Below are 25,391 nucleotides of genomic sequence, written 5' to 3'. Positions count from 1 at the left end.
CCTCGCCCTGCAGGAAAGCACAGGGGACACGATGCCCAATAGGGAAGGGTCTGGAAGCAGCTTGGGGGTGTCCAGCAGCTCCAAACCTGGGCAGGTGCCCCCGCACTGGGGAACCCAGCGTCAGCTCTTCCGGGCAACAGCCCCAGGGGCGCGTGGATGGACGGCGCTGCCCGGAGGAGCTCAGGGTCCACACCCAGCCCCGAGGGCGGGGCTGAAGGGCACAGGCAGGCACTAGCGGCCTCGGTTACTTGCTTGGGATACTGCGTGAGCAGCGCTCCCAGGACAGCTGAGATAGGCGTGGGCAGGAAGGCTGGCTCCACAGGCAGCACTGGCTCATCCAGCTCCAGTGTCTTAGATGACCCTGAGTCAGACAGTCGGGCCCCTGCCCACCTGCAGTGTCGCCTTTACTTGGGAAGAGCCGGGCGTGTAAAACGGGTATTCCAGAAACACAAGGACAGTCCGCTACACTACCCAGCAGCCCGAACCTTCTGCAGGGCCCTTGGGTAGTAACCAGATGTAAAACTCAGTCAGACCCTGTACCAAGAGTACAAAGAACAGGTCAACAAAGGCTGCTGTTACACAGCAAGCAAACTGAATAATGTATTTTGCCAGGTAGCAGGAGGACACTGAAACCAACCTGAAGCAGAATTCACACTATGTCTAAATAGCAGTGACCTGGGTTTGTAACTGATGACAAACTAAGTACACAATGTGAGTGTTTCCAGACAAGAAGAAACACATTTTGCTTTCTGAGGCCCCAAGTGCCTCTCTGTGTTGCATGCAGCCACCCCAGACCACCAGAGTATTTTCCAAGAAAGGCCTAGCTATGTTCACCTGTTGTTTGCTTTTTTGTTTTGCTTGATTTGGTTTTGTTTGCTTTGGCTTGATTTGTTTTTTTTGAGACAAATTCTCACTAATAGTTCAGGCTGCCCTTGGACTCACTATGTGGTTCAGGCTGGACTGAAACTTGCAGATATCCTCCTGTCTCAGCCTCCTGAGTGCTTGGATTATAGGTATGCACCACCACATCTGGCTATATTCACCTGTTTTTATACCAAGCCAAAGCTATGGTATTTGTTGTCACTAAAAGAAAGCAATTTAAGTTCCAGTTTACAATCGGTCATCCAGCTGTGCTGTGAGTGGTGGTGTCACTCTGGCTTAACATTTATTTCCATGACATCCAGAAAGCCAGGTGCAGATGCAGTGGAAGGCTGACAGGGGAAGACAAAGTCTGCTTGCTGTACATCAGCAACCATGTTAGTTACTGCATTGTACACTCAGTTATGCACTATTCTGGGTATGTAAAATTGTTTTTGGTGTGGGCATCTCATGATCTGGATGTACCAGTGGCAGCTCTGCTGGAACAGGTTCACACTGACTCAGGACAGACTTACAGCTGTGGCAGGGCTTTTTGCGGTCACTTCCCTCTCCACCCCTTGGCTTTCCTTTTGATAGAGCTGACCCAAGAGAGTCCATCTTGACTTTGACAACTGCCTAGTTCCCCATACACCTACTTGTCTTTGTGAGAGTTCCTCAGAGGCACTGCTGACCAGCCCTCCACTGGCTGCACTCTATCTGCCTGGAACCCTGCTCTCCTTGTTGGTCTTCCTGATCCCAGGGGAGTGATCAACAGCGTCATAATATTTTTAGCCAGATTAGTGATGAAGCAGTTTAGAAGCTCACCTGGAGGCCACGTTTCATTTAGTCTTCTCTGACTTGTTTTGAGATGGCTGACATCTCAAAATATTGCATCTAATCATGTGTTAGGAGTTGTACTTCTGCAGCATTCCAAGAGACCACAGTTACAAAGTTTTACAAAATACAAACCCAAACAAACAAAAGTAAAACAAATTTAGTTTATGGAGCAGTTTTGAACCAAGAAACATAATTTTAGTCATAAAAATTTTCACCAAAGATAATCAAAGAAGAACCAATTTTACTGTAGAACTACCCAGAGTCTTTTTCATAAATTTGACTTCACTTGCTCTTAGCCAAAAGGCCAGGAAGCAATTATAAATTTGACTTCAAATGCTTTGGAGAAGAATCAAAACTGTGGATGGCCAAAGACAGTATAGCCATGGTTAGAATTTGGATGAGAGTTCAACAATTGGCAGGTCAATTCGGTTATCTTTATTTTATATAACATTAAATAAACAGTAATTACTGACAACATATCAGGGCCATTGGGGATCTCTTTTTATTATAGGTGTAATTTTTTTTTTTCAGTAGTGAAACTGAGCCCAGGGACTAAAAAGAAATTTTTTTTTTAAATTTTGAGGCATGATCTCACTAATTGTCCAGGCTGGGCTTGAAATTGCGATACTCCCAGAACGGTGGAATTACAGACACGTGTCACCTTGCCTAGCTCTATCTAGTCTTTTAAGTAATCCAAGTGGCACTGCCTTTAACAGGTTTGCACAGGTTAACAGCACGGACCAAAAAAGGAGCATCTTCAGACCTTTACAAGTTTAGAAAACGGTGTTAATGCCCACGGATAACTTATCACCCGATGTGTGAGTGAGGGCCGCAAAGCAGACAGATACAGAATGCGTTTTAGGTGGCAAAACAGTCTACATGGTAGCCCCCCACGCCCATAAAGTAATTGTTGGTTTTAGAGCGCCCCCTCGCGGTCTAACTGGCTCACCGGGGATAGAAACCACTCCGGCCAAGCTCCACACCTGCCCAAAGTTTAAAAGTTACCACTTCTGGGCCAGGGATTTAGTTCAGTGACTTTGGCGCCTGCCTTGCAAGCACAAAGACTCCACTTCGATCCCTGGTACCCCCCCCCAAAAAAAGCTGCCACCTCCGGCCCCATGCTTCTGCACTGATGACTCTCTGATCTGTCCTCTCTAGATCATCAATCCTGACCTCTGGATCATAAACCCTAACGTTTTGGTGATCTGTCCTTGGCAGCCCTTGCCTCTCTGGCCCACGCAGCCTCACAACCGAGTGAGCCAGGAGTCACTGGGTTTCCTCCGCGGTCTGGGAACTGTCCCTCTGGCCAGCCCGCAGGGTGCCCAGGGTCTCTCCCCTCCACCGTACAGGTCCAGGTTGACCCTCAATCACCCACAGGTGGAGCAGCCTGTCCCCTTAAAAACGTACAAGCCCTCTGTCCAGGAGAGATAGACATCAAACCAAAGAAGCAAACAAACAAAACACCCCCTCAAAAAAAAAAAAAGAAAACTTTTCTTCTGTAGCAGTCTGCTCCCAGTACTGACTAGATAATAATTACTGATGGCCTGAGAATGGGATGCCCTTCATAATACTTCGAGATGTAGACAACTTTATCCAGTACAGTGGCAAGTGTCTAATGCTACTTTCTACGGCCTTTTTGTGTGTGTGTTGACTTCTCTCTGCCAATCCTGCATAACTTTCCAAATTCTGCATCTTCACAACCAACCCTGACTCATCTTTAATGTTTTCCTTGAACCTGAATTTGATCCCACTGACTGCACGCTCCCACTTCACACACCCCTCAGCCCACTGCTCTTCCTCTCCAACTCCACCATCAGGGCCTTCCCCCCTCTTCACCTTCTTTTCTCCACCCACCACTCACTCTCATCCACCAACTTCCTCTTGAACCCCAACCTTGGCTGGCTTGGGCCTCCCTCTCAATGGGGCGCAGGGACAGAAGACTTGTCCACGTTCATGTTCCAGTCTCCCTTTCTGACCTTTCCCACAATGAAAAATGCCTGGGAACCAACACTCCAGACCCTGTACACTATACCAAGAAATTCCAACCCTCACCCACTCCTGTAGGCTCAGTGTCTGTATCCTACTTTCCTCCTCCACCAAAGACGACACATATATGCAGCACTGCTGTGGCTTTTGCTGATTCTCCCTGTGCTTGAGACCCAACCTGAAATGCAGCTGGCACCACCATTCAGGCCAGCCTGAACTACATAGGTGAGATCTCATCTCAAACTACATTAATTAATTAATTAAAAAATAAATAAAGTGGTAAATTGTGACAAGATTTATGAAATCACCCAAACACTGGACAAACCTTTATAAGCAGACTTACTGAGGCCATTTTATTTTTTTATTTTTTTTCATTTTAATTTATTCTGTGCCATGAAAGTTAAAACATACAAACCACAGCTTTAGATATAGTACTGACCATTTAGAACACTGAAACGATCATTTGCGCACATTCCTCATGTTTAATTTTACATCTCGTTACACAAAGGTCCTGTTAACACACACGGCTCTGGTTCCTTACAAACCTGTTCGTCAAGCAGCAAGATGACATCACAGCATGGCACAGAATGCTTCCTTGAAGAAACCACATCAGTAGCATTTGGTAAATGGTTATGCATAGAACTCACTTGGAGGGCAATGTTAAACATTCCTTGTATATCATCATGTACACAACAAATGGGAAATGTAACTTTAATATAAGAGAAAATGTTACTCTTTATGCCTTAAAACTCTGGGACACTTAAAACCAGACAACGCAAGGTGCTTTAATTCTAGATTCCATAACCAAACACTATTCTGCTAGTTGCCTGAGAGTCTATAAACTTTGAGGACTGCTCAGGCTTTTTAAAGTCAACTTGAAATATAAAAGCACTTAGTTTACCAAGCAAAATCTAGTTAAGTGATTTCATGTTACACAAAATATACCTTTTAAGAAAAACTGGAGGCCATTTTAAAATACAGCAATCTATGTATCAATTCAGAGTCAGGAAGATGACAGTTACACATACTTTATTTCCCATCTACAACATCAGATAGATATAAAGAAAAGCTCCAGCTGGGCATGGTGGTGCATGATGGTAATCCCAGCACTGAGGAGGCTGAGGCAGGAGGATTACTGTGAATTTGAGGCCAGCCTGGTCTCCATAGTGAGTTCAAGGCCAGCCTGAACTACACAGTGAGACACTGTCTCAAATAAATAAATAAATAAATAAATAACTCCAAAAATTGGACAATGGGCTACACCTCAAGAAAACCTTATTTAGACAGCCTCCACAGTCTTTAATAATAGAGATAAAGAGATTTAAAAAAACCAATAAATATGAGCTACTGGCATCTGCTCTTCAGGACATTCAGAGAAAAGGGCAAGCCCTTAACAAAGACTCCTCATACATGTTTTAAATGGAGCACAGAGGGACTCTGGGCCAGGGAATGCCCAAATCCTTGGCCACACTGCCTGCAAACACAAGGGGTACTGGAAGTTGGTTTGTTTCCAGACTTCTGGGATCAACTGTCCCCACCCCAAGGCCAAAACTGACCTACTCCTTCCCAGGCACCTGGGGCTGTCTGCTGCTTGACGGGGCCCACATTCTAAAGCCCCTACCATCTCCAGCACTGAAACAGAACCCAGGGTTTGCCTAACATGAGCAAGTAAGACAAATCTCTTCATCTGGATACAGGAGCAACATATTCAACTTTATGGGAACATGAGGGACCTTGCATTCCCTCTATCTCTTTTAGGGGAGTTGATGGTCTTATCTCCACACCTTTGTTTTATATCCTAGGAACAGTTCTAACACGTTCCTTTGAAGGGCTCTCAATACGTCCCACCCCATTAATGGGACGAGATACACTTTCAAAACTACATTCCACCATTACCATCCAACCTTTGCTACTCTTCTCCTTAGGCCACCCTCTCTTTGATCCAGAATACATAGACTTTACCTCAAATTCCACTGCAATAAAACAGGCCCATCTTGTGCAACGCTGAACACCACCTCTGACCGCACTCCTATCAAGGTCACCCTCAAAGATCTCCTTCCCAACAAGCACTATCCCCTGCACTAGACTCCTGTCTCCAAATCCCTCTGCACAGACTCCTTAAACCCACCAGTTTTCCTTAAACGTTCCTGATCTAGCCATACAAACCAAATGGAACCCATCATCAGTGCAGGACCTCTAGACTATCCATGAAGTCTCCCTTCCCGTTGTTCCTCCAGTGCCTAACCCATGAAACATTTTTTCTCAGTACCACCAGACACCTCTCATTTTACAGTTATTGACCTGAACGAGGCTTTCTTTACTACTCCTCTTGACTCCAGTCTCAAAATCTTTTTGTCTAACTTGGACAGATCCCAATACTAAAAACTCCTAACTCATTTGGACCATTCTTCCAATGGACTAATAATTTAGTCTTCACCTCAACAAAATTAAGAGACTTAGTTTGGTCTCAAACCTTAGTCCTTTGGTTTGGTATCTACATATTACTGAACTGTAACAGCAAAGATTTACATTTATTCCTTTAGTCTTCAAGAAAATGTTTTAGTCCCCATGGACATAACTAAATTGGTCCCACTGGAAATTGAACTTCAGTTCTGTAATTTAAAAGACAGAATTCTCCAGTGTGGTGATCCCCACTTAAGTCTGCATTTGAGTCACACAGGGGACAAATCAAAACAGTTTCTTCAGACTTATCCCCAGAGATTTTAGTTCTTGTTTGTTCAGGGTCAAAGAAATATACATTTTTAACAAGTACACCAAGTGTACTTTGAATCAAGTGAATGACATTTGCAAAACTTTGGCTTAAATTATTACACAAAATGAAGGTGCCCCCCATGCCATCCACACTTCTGGGCTGGTTCACACACATTCATTCACCCTTTCCTCATCCTGGGGAAAACAGGAACCAGTTACCGGAAGTTGGCCATCTTCTGGGAGTTTCTAGGCACAATCTTGTAAGATTAACTCAAGAAGAAGAAAGAAGAGAGTTCACCATAGCTCTGAACAAAACTTAGCCATGACAGGGAGGTTTATGGTGCTGGGGATCAAACTCAGGGTCTCACACGTGCTGGGCAAGTGTTGTAGTACCAAGCTATCACCCAAGCCCCCTTTCAAGCACTTTTTAAAGTTCTACCTTCCCTGAGGAGTGATTTACTCTGAGATAGTCTTCATGTGAGGGAGATATGTTAAGATCATATCAGCTTATGTAGGGCACAAAAGATCTTAAATTAATTAGCACTGTACTGGAGTCAGCTGGAAAAGAGAACCTGTATCTTCTCCCCAACAAATTTTCAATACTGAAAAGATCAAATAAAGAAGCACCTTAAACATCATAGACATCATAAAAACATGTTTATTCATGACATTTGCAAAGTGTTCACTTAGTATTTGAACTCTTGTAAACTTTAATTTACTACTTAATTTCTTTAAGCTTCATGTTCCCCAAATGTAAAACAAGGACAGTAATGGCACCCACCCCACAGAACTGTGAAGACAAGATATAATTCATGTGATGTGTCTAGGTTGTGTTGAATTCTTACCATTTTGTCATTAACGCAGAAATTGGTGGGGGTAAATCCCACTCTCCCTTGTTATTAAAATGAGTTTAATGAGTGAAAAAACTGACATCACCTACAATCCCAACCAATATGGCAAACACAGGCTAAAGATGTTTCCCCAGGGAGAGTCAATCACCAATGACTGTCTTCAGGGCTCAGCAGCACCCTGGGTAAGAGCTGGTCTAATCTGCCTTTGTCTCCAACTTGGAGCTGGGAGAGAATATTCTCTGCCTCCAGAACCTGCCCACCTGCTCACCCACTGTGACACAATAAGACCTTTGGAGCTCTTGCTGGAGCCCCAGTCTGACTGCACCTCCTGCCCTCTCTTGGGGCCTTGAGAACCAGGTCCTCTGCCACGCTTCTCCTGACAAGGCTTCTGGAGCTCATGACACCTGCTCAACATACATCCCAGTGAAAAGAGGTATGTTGCAGTGATTCCTCTTTCCACCAACACAAGCTTAATTAGTTCAGGTTTTCTGAGGCTTTAGTTGGTTTTGAGAGAGAAAATGAATTGCACAAGCCCAGCCAGACTAAGAAGCTTCCACGCACCGAATGAGTTCTTACTATGCCAAATCATGGCTGCCACTGGAACATCTGTGTCAGAATTAGGACCTAAAATTCAGTGGCCTGGGAGAAAGGAAGGAAAGAGAGAGCAGGTTACATCACTAAATGTCGATTTCCTAAAAGCTGATACTCTGAAGATCAGTTAAATTGTCAAACAATAGAAGTAACAACTGACTAGCAGAAAATATCGAGGCTCTAAGGAGGGGACAGGATCTTTATTTGCAATTTTCCTGTTACTTTCTATGCAGATGCACCAACTTTCTTCCAACTGCAGTTATTATCTTCTCTGTGTTTGGAGACAGTTACTTGTCACCACCTCTGACTCTGTATGTGTCCCTGTCCCCACTCTTAGGGGTCAAACAGATGTAACAAACCTTCCCAGTACAGATGCAAATAGTTCATGATTTTGGAATGGGTATTTGGTCAAATTCACCCAGAAGTGACTGGGAGACAGGAATCCATCTCAGGTCCTTTCAGGTCAAACTTAAGACTGACCTCTTTAGAGGATTTTTGCTAAATTGTTTTACTCTTCACATGGATGCCCCTTTCTGTTAACTGCATTTCCATTCTCCTAGCATGTTAGATTGATAGTTCAGTCTCTTTTAACTCCTTCCTCTGTATTACACCCATGCCTTGTTCTCCTCTCCAAGCACCATTATCTCAGTGGATCTTCCTATCTGCAGGAGCCTTCCTGAGGGCCTCCTGATTTCCAGCCTCTTCTGCCATGCTGCGTCCTTCTGCTTCCACAGGAAGTGCTGTGAAGTCTCCTCCAGCCACTATACGCCCCTCCTGAAAATCTCCATCTCATCAAACCATGCAGCCTAGTGCTCAGGACTTTCCGTGTCCTGGATTCAAGGCTTCGTTTTTTAAGGATTCAATTATTTTCACAATCTGGTTTTCCACTACACCATTTTTTATAATGCTCTGACTAAATTTAGATTTATCAAATTGATAAACTTGTCATAGAGAAATTAGTGTGCTTGACTCAGTCATCTCCCATCTGCGGCAATAACTGATGACAGGTGTTTTTCATCCTTTCACACAATGTATATACTTCTAATGTCCCTTGACATTATTTATCATTATTGGTGCCTTTGCATTTTAATTTTTATTAAAGAGCCAGGCCTGTTGGTGCACGCCTTTAGTCCCAGCACTCAGGAAGCTGAGGCAAAGGACCACTACAAATTTGAGGCCAGCTTGAACTACATAGTGAGGCTTGTCTAAAAACATTTTTAAATTAAAGATATATGTTCCAGGCTTTAAAAAATACTAAGAGTTTGCCATGAAAAAGAGCAGTCCTCTTCCCATCCCTCTCAATCCCTGTTCACCTAAGGAAACACATTCTCAATAATCAATGTTTTCTAGCAGTCCTCTTCCCATCCCTCTCAATCCCTGTTCACCTAAGGAAACACATTCTCAATAATTTCAATGTTTTCTTCTATTAATCTATGTTTCCTAATAACCAGCTTTCCTCTGTTTGGATTTTTTCAGTTTAAAATATGATTTATTGGGCCAGGGATTTAGCTTAGTGGTTCTGCTATCTGCCTCACAAGTGCAAGGTCCTGAGTTCGAGCCCCAGTTTGAAAAAAATCTATTATGTACCATGAAGAATAAGAAACTTCAGCCCTTATGTAGTAAAGAGAATGACAACTCACCCTCAAAATGTTGGTGCACCCAGCTCAGCACCGAGGCTCTGCATTTTCGTGAGTACAGCATGGTCATGTGAACCAAGCTTACCCAGAGAGCTCTTCGCTGTTCTGTCATGCTAGGGGTGGCTGATGCTTCCAGCTTGTTTTTGTTGTGATGGTGTGCTTTTTAGTTGTTTTCTGCAGTCTCCCAAGACTCCCTTCAGCACTACCACGGAAGCCTTCTTCCTCCTCCTGTGTGGGTTTTCTGTCTCCTGATGTCTTTCTCTTTTCTGCTTATCCTTCATTTTAGTGGCACCCTAGCCCTCATCCTCTAATTGCTTTGTAAAAAAAAAAATGGTGCTTGAGCCAGGTGTGGTGGCACACACCTGTAATCCCAGCACTTGGGAGGCTGAGGCAGAAGGATAGCTACAAGTTTGAGGCCAGCCTGGACCAGCCATAGGGAGTCCAGCATCAACCTGAAGTACAGCCTGAACCCTGCCTCAAAATACAAGGAAAAAAAGGTGCCTGGGAAACAAAACTTGGAGGTTCTACAGGCCTTAAAATGCTGTGCAGTATATAATGCTAGGTTGGAAATAATTTTCCTTCAGAGCTTTTAATCATTACCCCTTACCTTCTCCCTCTCACTGATACTGTTAAGAGTGTTAGTAACACTCCTCTCCCTTTCTCAAAACTAAGAATGAGAGAGTTTCTATTTTATATATTTATTTCCCCTTCTGCAAAGCTTTGGAATCTTCTAATACTGATTAATCTGAAATTCATGAATAATACAACTAGATATTAGTCTCTTTCCTTTTAATGTGCTGGCTGTCTAGTCACATATGTCCTTTAGGGATTTTTTTTTTTTTTTTGAGACAAGGTCTTACTATGAAGTTCAGACTGGCTTTGAACTATGTAGCCTACGCTAGCCTCAAACTCATGGTGATCCTCCTGCCTCAGCCTCCCAAGCACTGTGATTATAGGAGTGTCCCAGCACACCTGGCAAATTCTTTTTCTAAGCATTCACTTAGTATTAGAATTTGACTCTTCAATATTTATTCTTTCTTGTTCAGATTTGAACTGTGTGTGTGCGTGTGTGTGTGTGTGTGTGTGTGTGTGTGCGCATGCGCGCGCGTGTATGTGAGTAATAAAGAATGGTGAAGTTCATTTGGGGAGTCTGTTATATACATTTAACATATCTGGATCATTTTCAGGGTTGGGCTTTGGTGAGGGAAGAGGAGACACTTATTGTCTAACCTCCATTTTTCATACAGCAGCATTTTTATTGCATTCACCTAGACAGGAAATGTGTAGGAAAGAAATTTCTAGTTTATTTTAACTCGTTCATAATTTTGAGAAAGGAAGAAGAGTTTGTCATACTGGTAAATGCTATACTTTGGGTATAGGGTATAGGGGTCTCTAATGTCCCCTAAAGGTATCACAGTGATGCGCTCTCTAGGCTGGCAGAGGCCTTTGTGTCACTGAGGGCATGTTCTCAAAGGGGACTGGGGACCTTGGCCCCTCCCCACTGTTTCCTGGCCATCAGGTGAGAGCTTCTGCTCTATGATGTGCTCCCGGCCGTGACAATGCTACCTCACCCTGGGCCCAAAGCAACATGGCTAAGAGACTGCAAAACTGTGAGCCAAAGTAACCCTGCCTCTGTGCGGGTGGCTATGTCAGGCATTTTGTTACAGTGACAGAGATCTGAGGAACACCACACATTTGACAGATGGAGCTGATTGAGCTCAACTCAGCTACTTCCCTCTCTCTGTTGAATCTCTAGTGTCATCAGGATTCATTCTACTCCACTCCACCAAACCCTGAACTACAGGCACACGCTCATTCTCCTCCCCACCCCTGGGTGTGTGGGGGGACTGTCCAAGTGTGCCAGTGACTGATACCTAAGCCCTCTCAGAGGTGGCAGAAAGCAAGATGATTCAATTATATCACTAAAATCACAACCTCCAGATAGCACTAATAATAACAATATTGTAGAGATTCTGATTTCTGTCGCTATCTCTATTGTCTGTATGTGCTGTTGTCTGCTTTCCCTCTTACCTACTGTAGGACATCTCAGTTGCTTTCATGATTGGGAAACTATGGATAAAGCAGCTATAAACATCTGTGTGCAAGTGTTTGTGCAGACCTAAATTTTCTTACGGGTAATACCAAGGGATTCAATTCCTGAATCATTGGGTAAAACTACAGATAATTGCCTACATGCTTCTGTAAGTTTTATAAGAAATTGCCAAACTGTCCTTGAAGTGACTATACCATTGTGCATTCCCATCAGCAATGGAGGAGAGTTCCCATTTCTTCACGTCAGTACCAGCATCTATCGTTGTCAATATTCTACAATTTGTCCAATGGTCATGCAATGTTATCTAACTGTTGTTTTAACTTGCATTTCCCCAATGATATGATATGGCACATATTTTCTTTTTTATTTTAATGTAATATAAGTAGATATTATTAAAGAAAATATAATAAAGCACCCTCCTATGAAAAAATAAAACAAAGTTTTATAACAAAATAATTAGAGAATAACAACAGTTAATACATTGCTTATCATAATCTTAAAAGAATGGCTAATATATTACTCAGAGAACAAGTCATAGACAAAAAAGATTCTCTCATACAAAGAAGCACTAAGCTTTCTCTTCATTGGTGGGCCATGTTTTATAAGCTTGCTTATTTTCCATCTGTATATCTTCTTTGGTAAAGTCTCTGTTAAGGCCTTTGGCCTAGTTTTCATGTAGGTTGTCTGTTTTTTTTTTTTTTTGGCCACCAGAATTGAACTTCGATTCTTGCGCTTGTGAAGCAGGTGCCAGAACCACTGAGCTAAATCCCCAGCCCAGTTGTCTGTTCTTAAGGTTGAGTTTTTGGAGTTCTTTAAATATTTTTAAGTCTTTTATGTGATATGTCTTCTGAAATTTTCTTCTCCCAGTCTGAAGCTTTTCCTTTTATTCTCTTGAGAGGTATACCACTTCAAACAAGACAGATAAAAGAGAAAGACCATATTGACTACAATGGGAATTGGGTGGTGGGGTACCAGGAACACTTGGGTGCCCCATTTTCCCTATTTCCAGTTCTTGTAGACTCAGTCTTTCTTTATCAATGCCCTAATTTAAAGAAAACTAAAGAATATTTCAACTCCCTTCTAGGTCCATTTTCTGTGTCAGTATTCTTGGTTGCACAAAAGGAAAGCAATTCTGCCAACTTGAGCAGATGGAAAATATCAGAAAACCACGGGCTACACAGTGAGTTCAAGGCCACCCTGCACTACAAAGCAAGATCCTGTCTCAAAAAACAGTTAGAAAAAGTCATTCACAAAATCAGTAGAGTGGATAACATAATTTAGCAAAAAAGGAAAGAAAGAGAGAGAGAGGAAGGAAGGCAGGCAGGAAGGGGAAGGGGAAGGGAAAGGGGAAGGGGGGAAGGGAGGGGAGGGGAGGGAAGGCAGGCCTCCACTTATATCTTACCCCAGGAAGGAGCACATCTCTTGGTGTGTCACCATGGAACAATGACCACATCAGCTGTGCTGAGGTTTGGATGATCCCTTTACCTTCATTTGTTTGTATCATTTCACTAGCTTCAAGTCCTGGGTAGGAGTAGCAGAAGTTACTCTATGTTAGTTATAATAAATATTCTATTTGATACCATCGTGATTTTTATTGAGGGTGTTCATGTCATCCCCATACAAGCATATTTTTCCTAGTGTTTTCAAATATTATGCAAAATCAAGATTTTTTTTCTAAATCACCCCTTTCTTCCTTAATTTTAGCAGGTTCAGTCCATCATTTCACAGTTCTATGAATCACACAAATGAAAGTTTTTCAGAGTATTTCATTCTCATGGACTTAACCAAATATCCATGGCTGGATCTTCCTCACTTCTTTGTCTTCCTGACCTCCTACCTGTTCACACTGTCAGGAAATACTGCTATTATTCTGGTCTCTCAACTGGATTCCCAACTCCAAAGTCCCATGTATTTCTTCCTCACCAACCTTTCCTTTCTGGATCTCTGCTTCACCACCACAACTGTACCTCAAATGCTATTCAATTTAGCGGGTGACAACAAGAGCATCACTTACACAGGCTGCATGGTGCAGGCCTATGTGTTCCACTGGCTGGGCTGTTCTGAGTGCATCCTGCTGGGTATCATGGCCTTGGATCGCTATGTGGCCCTGTGCCAGCCTCTGCGGTACTCTGTAATCATGGACCGCAAGCTCTGCCTGCAGTTATCTGGCAGTGCCTGGCTTCTTGGCTTGGCCAACTCACTGCTGCAGTCCACACTTACTTTCCAGATGCCTCTATGTGGGAACCAAGCCCTGGATCATTTCTTCTGTGAGCTGCCTGGTCTTATTAGGATGGCTTGTGGAGATACCACAGTCAATGAGATTATCTTAGGAGTGGTGGCCACCTTCTTGATTTTAGGTCCCCTCTCCATGATCCTTGTCTCTTATGGTTACATTGCCCGAGCTGTATTTCGAATCCCTTCTGCTGCCAGGAGACTTAAGGCTGTCAACACTTGCTCCTCACACTTACTGGTGGTGTCCTTATTTTATGGGCCTGGCATCTACATCTACATGCAGCCCTCAGGAGATGACCCTCAAGACCTTACCAAAGTCTTGACACTGTTTTACTGTGTTATTACTCCTATGGCCAATCCATTCATCTACACCCTGAGGAACAAGGAAGTAACAAGAGCTTTGAGGAGGCTTCTGAGGAAGGCCACTGCATCTAAGAGAATCTGAGAAGGTGATGCACAACAATAGCCTGCAATGTCCTCTTTAAACATATGTCCCTTTTCAGACATGCTGAAAAGTAAAGTCAAGAAAACTTTTACTTATGAAGAAAAGCAGTTACACTAAAAAAAAATTTTGAAAATTAGTTTGTAAATGTTTTTGAACTTCTAGTGTGCTGTCATTGAAAAATGTTAATGAGATCTGAAGTTCTGGAACAAATACCTGAAAGGTACCATCTTGAAAGGTGTTTCATTGTGTTATAACTTAAACAAAAAAACTCAAGAATGATAAAAACTGTCTGAAATTTTCTTTAAACTACAAAATTATTTTATTAGTTTACATTCAATTATTTTAAGAACTTTTCATATAAACAAAAGAAAAATCAATAGGTAAATGAAACATTATTATTAAACAATTAAACCATGCAATTGCCAGCTCAGTAAGACCACTCAGAAAAAAAAAAAAAAAAAAAGGTAAATGAAAAATTATTATTAAACAATAAAACCATGCAATTGCCAGCTCAGTAAGACCACTCAGAAAAAAAAAAAAAAAGGTAAATGAAAAATTATTATTAAACAATAAAACCATGCAATTGCCAGCTCAGTAAGACCACTCAGAAAAAAAAAAAAAAAGGTAAATGAAAAATTATTATTAAACAATAAAACCATGCAATTGCCAGCTCAGTAAGACCACTCAGAAAAAAAAAAAAAAAGGTAAATGAAAAATTATTATTAAACAATAAAACCATGCAATTGCCAGCTCAGTAAGACCACTCAGAAAAAAAAAAAAAAAAAAAAAAGGAAATATAGATGGTGCAGAGCATCTCACATCAAGGTCAAGGATGTCCAAACAGGAAGGCAAACCAAGAAAAAGAGGTAGGTACTTAAGATGCAAGAAGGTTGTAAAGGTAGTCAGCCAGACGACAATACAGGGTAATCACTTTTGGCCTAAGCCTCCTGGTGCTGGCCCACAGTGTTGAAATAAATGCTGCAAGAAATAGTTAAATATAATCAACAGATTTCACAAACAAAAATTTTAGATATGGATTTCAGAGAGCATGTCAAAAATAACATCCAGACAGCTTGACAAAGAAGAAAAATTATCTCTTTGAGACTTTAACTGAGACCTTGACAACTTGGAGCCTTGTGAGCTGTTTTTTGGCCCAAAGAACTGAGCCTGGGAACTGCTCAAGCTCCACATCAGTCAGCCGCGGGTGAGAACTGTTTAGTTTCAGTTTTAGAATAACTGTTTGACAAATATGCTGTCTTTCACACCGGCCTTGCTTCTCTCAGAAAATGTGACATCGTTACAGGCAAACCCCAGTCCTTCCTCTCTGGAGGAAGTTGAGCTGCCTCCCAGGCACAGAGGAGGTGGGGACAAAAGTATGAGAGCCAGGCATGGTGGTACATGCCTGTAATCCCAGCACTTGAGAGGCTGAGGCAGGAGGTGCATTTCGAGTTCCAGACTAGCCTGGGCTACATAATGAGTTTCTGGGCAGTCTGAACTACATAGTGAGACCCTGTCTCAAAAAAAAAAAAAATGTATGAGAAGAACTGCTTGGCTTTAGTGCAGTGGTGAATTCAAACAGGGCAACGTGTTGAGACTCAGAGAGGGTCAAGCACAACTTACACTCAGCTTGGAGAGAAATGAAAAGAGAAAATAAGTAATAGACTGAAAACAGCTAGGAAAGGTCTGAAGATCATAAAGCAAAATACTAAGGAAAAAAACACTCCTGGCTTTAAGAGCCCCAAAGCCAGTGCTGTGTTATCAGCCTGATGCTACCTGCCAAGTTCTGGAATCCAAAACAAAGCCAGAGAAACTGCAACTCTACTAGACATTAAGAGATTTTACAATAGAAATCAAGTTATAAATTTTAGCTAATTGATAAATGCATCTTCGTTTTAATTTGAGTTGATGTTTAACTAGTGTGCTTAAAATATTTTTTGTGCATTACAATTTTTTTTTTTTGGTACTGGGGATCAAACTCAGGACCTTTCACTTTCAAGATAGGCAGCAGAACCACTGAGCTAAATCCCCAGCCCTGCGTTGCAAATTCTTGAATTATAATTATACAGTTAACTTGTGCTTTGCAGTACTTTGTTGATAAAGAACTCAAGGTTACTACTGTTCTATTGGCAACCAGTCAAATTTTTAAATGTGACAATCTGAGAACAGAAAAAAAGGGACACTTTAAAATTTTAAGAGCTGAAGACAAGTTTGTTATAGAAAGTTGATGTAAGTGAGATTGAGGAAAACATTAAGAAGGCTACAAGTAAAAGAGATATATTTTGATATGAAAGGATTTGTATGTGTGTCTTGTTATAAGGATAAAGAGAGACATAAAAGACTGGAAGGCACAGGTATGTTGAGAAGGTGTGTGGAAGTAACTGATCAAGGAAATATGTATGTTTGTTATAAAAAGTTTACATTTATATACATAAAGAGCTTTTCATTCCTTCTAATTCTAATTCTATAAGAGATCTCTGTTAATTCACTTACAAAAAGTTTTGACTAGTCTTATTTACAATTATTAACTTAAAAATTACAAAAGGATATTATTATTCAGTTAGGCTAATATATTTGTGTGCACTCTAATTTTATTATATGTTTGTCCATTTGTCTAATCTACATGTCTTTTGTTTGAGCACAATAATTTTTTCCCTTTTTTCTTAAAATTTGTAAAAAGATATTTGGCTATAATTTAAATTAGCTTATAGATAAAGGTTATTAAAGTTAAAGGCATGCATTTCTTCCCCCCACCCCGGTTGCTAAACAGATCAAAATGATATAATACATATTATTGTCTACATATAATCACTGCAAAACTTTAATTGGCTACAAATAATGTACTAAATATTACAATCTTGTTTTCATAGGTTACTAAAAAAATCTTTGTCCAGGTAATTAAATGCAGACCCTTAGATTTGAGGAGGCTGCTAAATGGGACTCCCCTTGGTGAACAAATTTCCTCATGGAAATATTTTCCAGTTTTTGATTGTTAGGGGGACCTCAGCAGTTTCCATAGCCTTACAACAAACCCACCCTGATAGTTTTCACTGCCTTATAAGAGTCTTACATCAATGAATGTTATTTAAATATGTTATTATAATATGTTTACATTGGTTATCATCAAAAGGTTAATTCTCACATTTTTTTGACATGTTTACATTGGTCATTTTGAAAAGATTAAATTTTCTGTGGGAAAAAAACCAAACACACAAGGTTTTAGGGCTGGGGATTTAGCTCAGTGGTGTTGCCACTTGCCTTGCAAGTGCAAGATCCTGAGTTCAATTTCCGGTACCGAACCAAAAAACAACAAGGTTTTATTGAAAATATGCTTTTGGTACCAAACTAATTTAAGGGCATAAGGTTTCATACATATAACTGTGGTAATTATTATTGTTAATTTTCTGGTGTATTAAATGTATTCATGCTTTCTGACTGCACAGGTTTTCTAATATATTGTTTATGATAATAACCTTCTTTTGATTCAGGTATTTGCCTTTCTCTTACATGCCAGCTACTTATGACGACAGGTACATTTATAGGATGACATCCCTATCAAAAGAAAAATTTGAGTATGAGTTTTTGTGTTTTTGTGGAGGGATGAGTGCATTTAACAATGGCTATTTTATACTAAGATGGACATTTAAGTGTGTTACAAAGATAATGTCATTGGGCCAGGGATTTAGCTCAGTAGTGCTGTGCCTGCCTTGTAAGTGCCTTGTGAGTTCGATCCCTGGTACCAAAAAATAAAAATAAAAATAAAAAAGATAATGTCATCATGATTGCCATGCTAAAATATTATGTGTGGCTCTTGATTTGAAGCTGTTTTTCTGTTAACATTTTACAGGAATTTAATTACTGGAACAACTATCATTGATAAAAATAATAGTCTTCTAACTATATTTTATATTTCAAAGTACTTGATATTCAGATGAAATTATAATAAGTTCACTACTCCCATTGCAATTCTAATGTTTCTGATCTTCTCTTGTGGGTGTTCAACAACTAAAGTTTAGAGACCAAAACTAGAAAGGTGACTGGGATAAAGACAACCAATATTTTGGCCCTGGCCCTCCAGGTTCAGCAAACAACCTAAGACATGAGAGAACCTTTTCTACAAGATCCTACAACTTTGGTAAGTCACCCAACTTCCTGAACAGGGAGATTGTTGGACACCAATATGATAAGAATCAATAGTATGCCAAAGGAGAGTCACTTGTAGGGGAAAATCTCCCATTCTTTCACAGAAAGTAATATGGTCAAGCAAGGCCATAACACATCCTGATGGCTGACAGTGGACTTAAAGTAATGCCTGTAGAGACTTAAAAGACCTTAATAGACAGCAAGAGGTTAATTTTAATTAATATAGGTCTCACCTTAACTTGATCTTAGTAGAAAAGTATAATTCAAAGATATATAAAGTGAAGACCATAGTAATAAAATTGTATATAAGAAGGGGCTTCAATTACTGTCCCTACTGGCAGTTTCCAACTGCACTGCTGATTCACCCGTTACAGGTCATTAAAAAAAAGCTATGGTAAAATTTACAGACCTCAACAAATGTTTTAAAATTTTTTAGCTAAAATTGTTTTTAAAAATTATTAAATTTCAATCTTCTTACAGACAAAATTAAAAGAAAAATTATGACAAAATATCAGACCAGTGGCTGGTCCGAGTGCCATGATGTTTACAACTAATTGATCACAACCAGTTGCAGATGACCTCCATTATAAAAGGGTCTAAGAGCCAGCAGGTTACAATCACTGTTTTAGTCCTTTAAAAACAGTTTCTAAACATGGCTCTTTCCCCAACCTGCTTTTTTACTTTTTAGTACTTATTCTGTTACAGAAGGAATTAGCAAGGGCAGCAGAATGGAAGTAAAATAACAAAAGTTTACTCCATTGATGGGGATTGATCACACCTAATGGTGGTGCCCGGATCCATTGAGTACTGGGCTACAACTTCCCCTTTTATAGGGCTTTACAGCCTTAATTTTCACAGTTCACATTGCTGATATTCAAAACATAGTGGTAAGGCAGCTGAATTTCAAACTGATGTAGCACTTCTTTGGTAAGAGAGGTTACCTTTATTTATTTATTTATTTACTTATTTTGGTTCCAGGGATTGAACTTAGGTCCATTTGGCTTGCAAGGCAGTGGGGTGGAACCATTGAGCTAAATCCCCAGCTCCAGGTAACCTTTAAAATACATTTAGTTATCTATTCTAGTCCAGAGGAAGAGGGTGTGTTTGGTCAACAAAGTTAACAATGATTCTTTTCATTTACAAAACTTTTTAGGGAGACTAGCCTCCTGCGCCAGTTAATTTTGCACTAAACAGAGCAAAGGGCAGACGTTATCTTATGTTGTGACTTTTCCTAGGTTTTTTGCTATTAAAGAGTTCTCTATCAATACTTCGATTATAACGCTCTAATTTCTTTAAAAAATAGTTTATTCTTGCCTATAGGCTGCCAAACTCCAAGTGATCATATAGATAAAATCAACAACAAAGCCAGGCATGGTGGTGTATGCCTGTAATCCCAGCACTTGGGAGGCTGAGGCAGGAGGATCACTGTGAGTTCAAGGCCAGCCTGGGCTACATAGTGAGTTCCAGGTCAGTCTCAACTACATAGTGAGACCCTGTCTCAGAAAACCAAAGCAAATGTACTAGATTTTTTTTAACCAAAATCCACCAGACTAACTCTATTAAAAGAGTTTATAGGACTGGGGATTTAGCTCAGTAGTTCCACTGCCTACCTTGCAAGCACAAGATCCAGAGATCAATCCCCGGTTAAAAAAAAAAAAACTTTATAATTGCTAAATTACAACATGATTTTTATTTAAGGCCTATTAAATTAGCTCCCTGAACAGAGCCCCTAACTGGAGTCTTCCCTACATTGACCCTTCTCAGCTCGAAGCAGATGGATTAAAACTACTCCCTTTCTCCCCTAACCAAAGTTAAAGATGCTCTTTATAGAGGAAATTATTAAAGACATCTAAATCAGTTGGACACATTATATATAGCTCCTTGTGACATAGGTCCATTGGATAACTCATGGGGACAAGCCATTGTTGGAGGTACTCACCTTTACCTAAAAACACAATTACATAAACTAAAAAGAGGGGTGCAGTGACCTCCACAAGCTTAATTTGATCTTGTTACTTTCATTGAAAAATTTTTAAATCCATGCATAGAAGGTAAATATATTCCATTGAACCTCCACTGATACACAGGTAAATCTACAGACATATCTTAGACATTAGTGTAATCAAAGTATGTCCTAACTTAAAGGTAAATGGCTCAATACTTTAATAACATAGGGGCCAGGGCATGCTTATTTTTCAACAGAAAATAAAAAGATGTTGTGGTCATCATCCTAAAATATACAATCATGGACCAAAATGATGGGATTCACTGCAAGCAGCACGCTGTGACACTCTGCTGAGAGCCATGCAAAGGCTACATCTGAGCAATTCCCTCACCTGCTACAGCCCAGGGACCTGCAAGATCACCAGACGTGTTGCAGCTGCTTCTTCCACACAGAGAAGGGGAAGATGCAGATGACCATAATATTGATTATGCACAAGGCAGACTGTGAAGAGTTAACCCCACAACTGGCTTGTTTTGAGAAATGAGTTTGACTGAAGCTTATATGCTGAGGTCAGAGTAACTCACACCCAAATTCCATTTCCACAACTAAAACCTTACTAGAAAGACAATGTTCCAATTATAGCCATATATTTGTCTATTTGGTTCCTAATTCGAGAATGCTTTGTCTTGTCCTTTATGAGCCTAGTTTACATTAATTTCTATAGAAACTGCACATAGCTCACCTCTAACCCAATTGATTGCCAATAAAAGTCAGTGCCTGGCACTGGCCAGGGCCTTTGTTGGTTACACTCACATTGGTTGTCCTGCCATCCTGCTTTCTCTCCTAGTTCTCTTAGTGTACTTTATTCCTCAGCCTGTGTCATATAGTGGGCAGGGGACTGGAACCTAACTGCAGGTGCTCCAGTACTTAAAGAAATAGGACACTCCTCTTTGATGAAGAGGGCAGTGCCTCTTTGGAGCCGGAAACTTCTGGAAAGAAGTTAGTGCTCAAGGAGGACATGGTTGTGAGACCTGACTGAGCTAAAGTGACTCCATGCTGGCCTGCTAATGACCCCAGAGGCTGTTGCTTCCCCCTCCCCTTATCAAACATCGGGGAAAACTGCTCAAACTGCAAAAATCTTTCTGCATTAATTGCAAGCTTGATTAACAAGCCTGCCCGGGAACATATGGTATGTTAAAGGTGATCGTAAAACATTTCTATAAGTGTAAGATAAACGAGTATGTTTGAAGTTTTACCCCCTGGCAGCTGTGTGAAAGCCCTGTTGTTGGAACTTCTTTGTTTGAAAAACCCTATAAAACCAATGAACAATCCTGTAACGGGGCTTCATTTCTCTTAGAAAGTGGAGTCTGCTCGTGTGTAATACACTTCCTTCGGTTTTATCTGTGTCCAGTATTTGGTGTCCTCTTGCTGGCTTGGTACAACAGTGGTTAATGTGTCTGAGGAGGGAGTGTGGATTACTGACCCCAGACATCAGACCTTCAGATGAGTCTGTGGGAGGTGCTTTCCTGAAACGTCGCTGGACACTGAATATCACTGTGTACTATGTGTCTACATATGGTAGTCCCAGGAAGAAATGCTTCCTGTTCAACCATCTTTCTTTTATGCTAGTGGAAAAAGTACATGAAATGGGCCAGAGTCAGAGAGGAATTCTGAGATCTTTTGAAAGAAAGGGCTGAATGTGATGAAATTGGAAAATAACCTAGAAATTCCACTGGACAGCAAGAGTCAAAGTGAGGAAAGCCACAAGGGAACAAGAACATAGGGCACGTAAACTAGAGGAAGAGTATCCTTTGGTGTGATTCCCATAGGAATGCTGATTTATTTCAGAGACTGTCAGACTGAGGGTATTAGATGTCAATTGTGTTGAGTCTGTTATTATTCTGTTAATAAGAGAGCTATCATTTAATATGATCATCCAGGGTACTTACAAGTATGCAGCCTGGAACTTCCTCTAAGTTTTTAAGAAAGAGCTTAAACCTCAAGAAAGCTCAGGCTATCGACACTTAAGACTCTAGGATGACAACACAGTATTTTGGATATTGTAATTTAACAAGCATCTGGTTAATCACCTAAATCATTGTTCTCTCATGGTTTTTGTGAACCTTTGTGAACCTTTTCTCCCTTCTTTTTCCTTTTACTTTATCTCTTGGGAATCTCTCTCTTTTTTTTTTTTGACACCTACATTCCTTCTACCACTGTAAGCATTGTTGCTATCTAATTCCTCATCTCCTCCCTATAAAAGTTTGTTTCCTAGATATTATGTTTGCAGGGAGGAAACAGTGTAGGTTACAGATGATTGGGGCACACATAAGGAAAAAAAGGGAAAGAAAATCCTAGGGAATCAAAATATATCAGAATTTATTGCCACCTATTAGTAACAGAGGTTTGAAAAATATGAAATGTGTAGTCCTCTCCCATAAATGAGATCTAAAGATAAAGAGGGCAATAGAAAGTAATTGCTTTTCATCTTTGGAGTCACTAAGGGTCCAATCCCTCTTCATCCTGTTACCATCCTTTCTATATGGCTTGTCCTCCCCTAGCTGTTGAAGCTAGGCCAATAATTCCAGTCTGCAGAAGCAGAAGAGGATGGGCCTCTCCTTCCTAAGTCTGCTATTTTTTTTATATGGTTTCTTGCTATGTTTCCTAGCCTAGCCTCAAGCCACTGGGGTAAAGGGATCAACCTGCCTCAGCCTCGCCACTATCTGAGACTATAGCCACACGAGGTGGTACTCTGTCAAGTCAGTATTTTTCAAGGAACTTTCTAAAATCACATAAATCTTAAGCATAGCTGCAAGCATAGCGGAGAAGTGTAATCTTTATTCTGGGTGACAATGCATACAGATAAAAACTGGAGTTTTGACTGAGTGATGATGAATGTCTGTAGTCTCAACTGCTCAGAAGGCTGAGGTGAGAGGTTTGCTTGAGCCCAGGGCTTGGAGACTAATCTGGGCAACGTAATGAGACTCTGTCCCTCCCAAAAAGGAGCTCTGTTATTCAATATAGAGGAGAGAATACTTCTTTATAGGCAAACAGTCTATGCCATAGCCCCAGAAAAAGGTATAAGATTTCAAGTTAAAATGTATAAGTATCAACTTTTACTAAATGTGCACTGAAAGATCAGTGGACAGATGAGTAAGTTAATAAGGAGTATGAGGAACAAAACTACAACTAAGACATACAGTGGTGTTCCAGGGGAGATTAAGAGGGGATGGGATAAGGTGAAGAAAAGAAAAGGAAGAAGCAGGGACAAAAAAACCAGAGAAACACAGTGTCAGAGGCCTTAACTCACCAAGCCTCTTTCAATAACAACTACAACCAGCACCACCCCAACAATTTTATTAAAAACTTTGTGAAAACTAGTTTGAAGCGGGGTATGGTGGTACATACTTGTAATCCCAGCACTTGGGAGGCTGAGGCAGGACGATTGCCTTGGCTACAGTGAGTTCAAGGCCAACCCCAACTGCATAGTCTTAAAAAAACAAAACAAAACAATACATTATATAAAAAGGCATACTCAGAGAACTTTGCTTCCCTTCCTTGCCCCTTACCCCACATATATTCATATCCTATTTTTATTCTCCACACCTGCTTTCCCACTTCCAGCCATCTTCAGCTCTTTGTCCTCCCAGGAAACTGGGCTTCCAGCCTCCTGGGGCAGTATCTTCACAATCTGTCACTGCAATAAGGTTGCGGGGTGGTGGGGGTGTTGGTTGTGTGCTCAGCGGTAGGACGTTTGGAGAAATTGCTTGTCTCAAAGAAAAAAGTCTAACTTAAAAATTCCACTTTGCACTACTGGTTACAAAGTCTGCAGTGTGAGAAAGTAAGGGGCACAAAAAGGATTTTGGAAACCAATTGACCACATTTGACATTACTTGAGCATTAAATAATGAGGGTAACTGTAACACTGAATTTTAAAAGAATCCACAAGTTCATTGTAATAAAACGAGAGGTGAGGAAAAGGAAACGCTACAGGAAATGGCAACTAAAAAATGCAGAAGGACTGTACTTCGGTTTCCTCATCTGTTGGGTGTAGATTACTCACAGGGTTCGGCGAATAAATATATGTGTTAAGCCTCTCAAGTTGGTTGTCACCAGATCGGTCTCTACTAAAGCAGTATTGCTAGTTTCAGAGCGCTCTCGGCGACCACCGATGTGCGGACACCTCCGGAATTCCTAGAAGGGACGCAGCCATCACCGCACTACCAGAGGGCCGCCGCATGACGCACTTCCGGCCTCTGTGGCGCGTCAGCCCCGGCGCTGCGGTTGTCAAGGATCCCGGGGAGCGCCGTCGGATGGCGACGTCTCCAGTGGCGGACCCCTCTCGGTGAGCGGCGTTTGCGGCTCCGGGGAGGGCGCAGCGGACGGCTGTCCGAGTAGGGGCGGAGGGGACCGGGAGCCCACGTCCCGCCCCGCGGCCCTGCGAACCGCCCGCCGCGTCTCCGGGTCGGAGGAGGTTCGCCGCCGGGGAAAGCGGTTCCCGAGCTCTGGTCTCCGCTGCGGGCTGGGGTAGTGCTTCGGTCGTCTGAGGCCTGTCCGTCTGATTCGCTAGTGTTAGGGCTCCTGCTATCTGCTGGCGTTGTTTTTAAACGAATATTCAGTGGCCCAGTGTGCTCTCCAGGCTCTGTTCTAGGCACTTTTCAAATATCATTTACTTCTCACAACTTTATGAGGTAAGCGCTCTTATGGAAAGTTCCCCTAAAGCCACCGCCTGCCTTTTACTTCAACAGCCGAGAAGAAAATGCGGCCTCGTGACTAGTCCAAGGTCATTAGCTGGCGAGGGGCTGCGTTTCCAGGATTCCTACTCAGCAGTTTGCCTCAAGAGTCCTTTCCTAAAAACTTTATTGTGCCTACTCCGCTCTCTCTGGGTGAGCTTTACAGCCCTGACCTGGGAAGTTGCTTCTCTCATTTGAGTCTGGTGCTCCCTCTACTGAAATCGGTAGGCTCCGGTTTAGAAGTTAGAATTTAAGATAAAGCGTGTGTGTGAAGAGCCTGGGATTTAGCGCAGGGGTGCCGCCGCCTACCTCGAAAGTGAAGGTCCTAAGTTTGATCCCCGGTACCAAAAAAAAAAAAAAAAAAAAAAAAA

General features: G+C 41.4%; 2 protein-coding genes and 1 long non-coding RNA gene across 4 annotated transcripts in view; 2 read left to right on the top strand and 1 right to left on the bottom strand.

Moving 5' to 3' along the window:
• Positions 1-12,395: 12,395 nt before the first annotated feature.
• On the bottom strand, positions 12,396-24,593 carry LOC117285480. Its single transcript, XR_004516542.1, has 3 exons — positions 24,351-24,593; positions 12,928-13,046; positions 12,396-12,431 (listed from the first exon to the last, which is right to left on the bottom strand). It is a non-coding gene; the product is annotated as an uncharacterized LOC117285480 (long non-coding RNA).
• Positions 13,225-14,202, top strand: LOC104870635 (olfactory receptor 2B11). The gene has a single exon (XM_010636319.1). It carries the CDS (start codon positions 13,258-13,260, stop codon positions 14,200-14,202), a length of 945 nt encoding a protein of 314 aa, XP_010634621.1. The 5' UTR covers positions 13,225-13,257.
• The window catches only part of LOC104870612 (zinc finger and SCAN domain-containing protein 23), a 27,301-nt gene continuing 26,463 nt past the window's right edge, over positions 24,554-25,391 (top strand). For both annotated transcript variants that reach the window (XM_033761952.1, XM_019209333.1), the window contains exon 1: positions 24,554-24,632. The gene's annotated coding sequence lies outside the window, so the exon portion shown is untranslated. The remainder of the gene's footprint in view (positions 24,633-25,391) is intronic.

Source organism: Fukomys damarensis, unplaced genomic scaffold, assembly GCF_012274545.1.
Source record: "Fukomys damarensis isolate Sample0158 unplaced genomic scaffold, DMR_v1.0_HiC HiC_scaffold_10, whole genome shotgun sequence".
Taxonomy (NCBI): Eukaryota; Metazoa; Chordata; class Mammalia; order Rodentia; family Bathyergidae; genus Fukomys; species Fukomys damarensis.
This window is presented reverse-complemented; position numbering and strand designations above follow the sequence as displayed.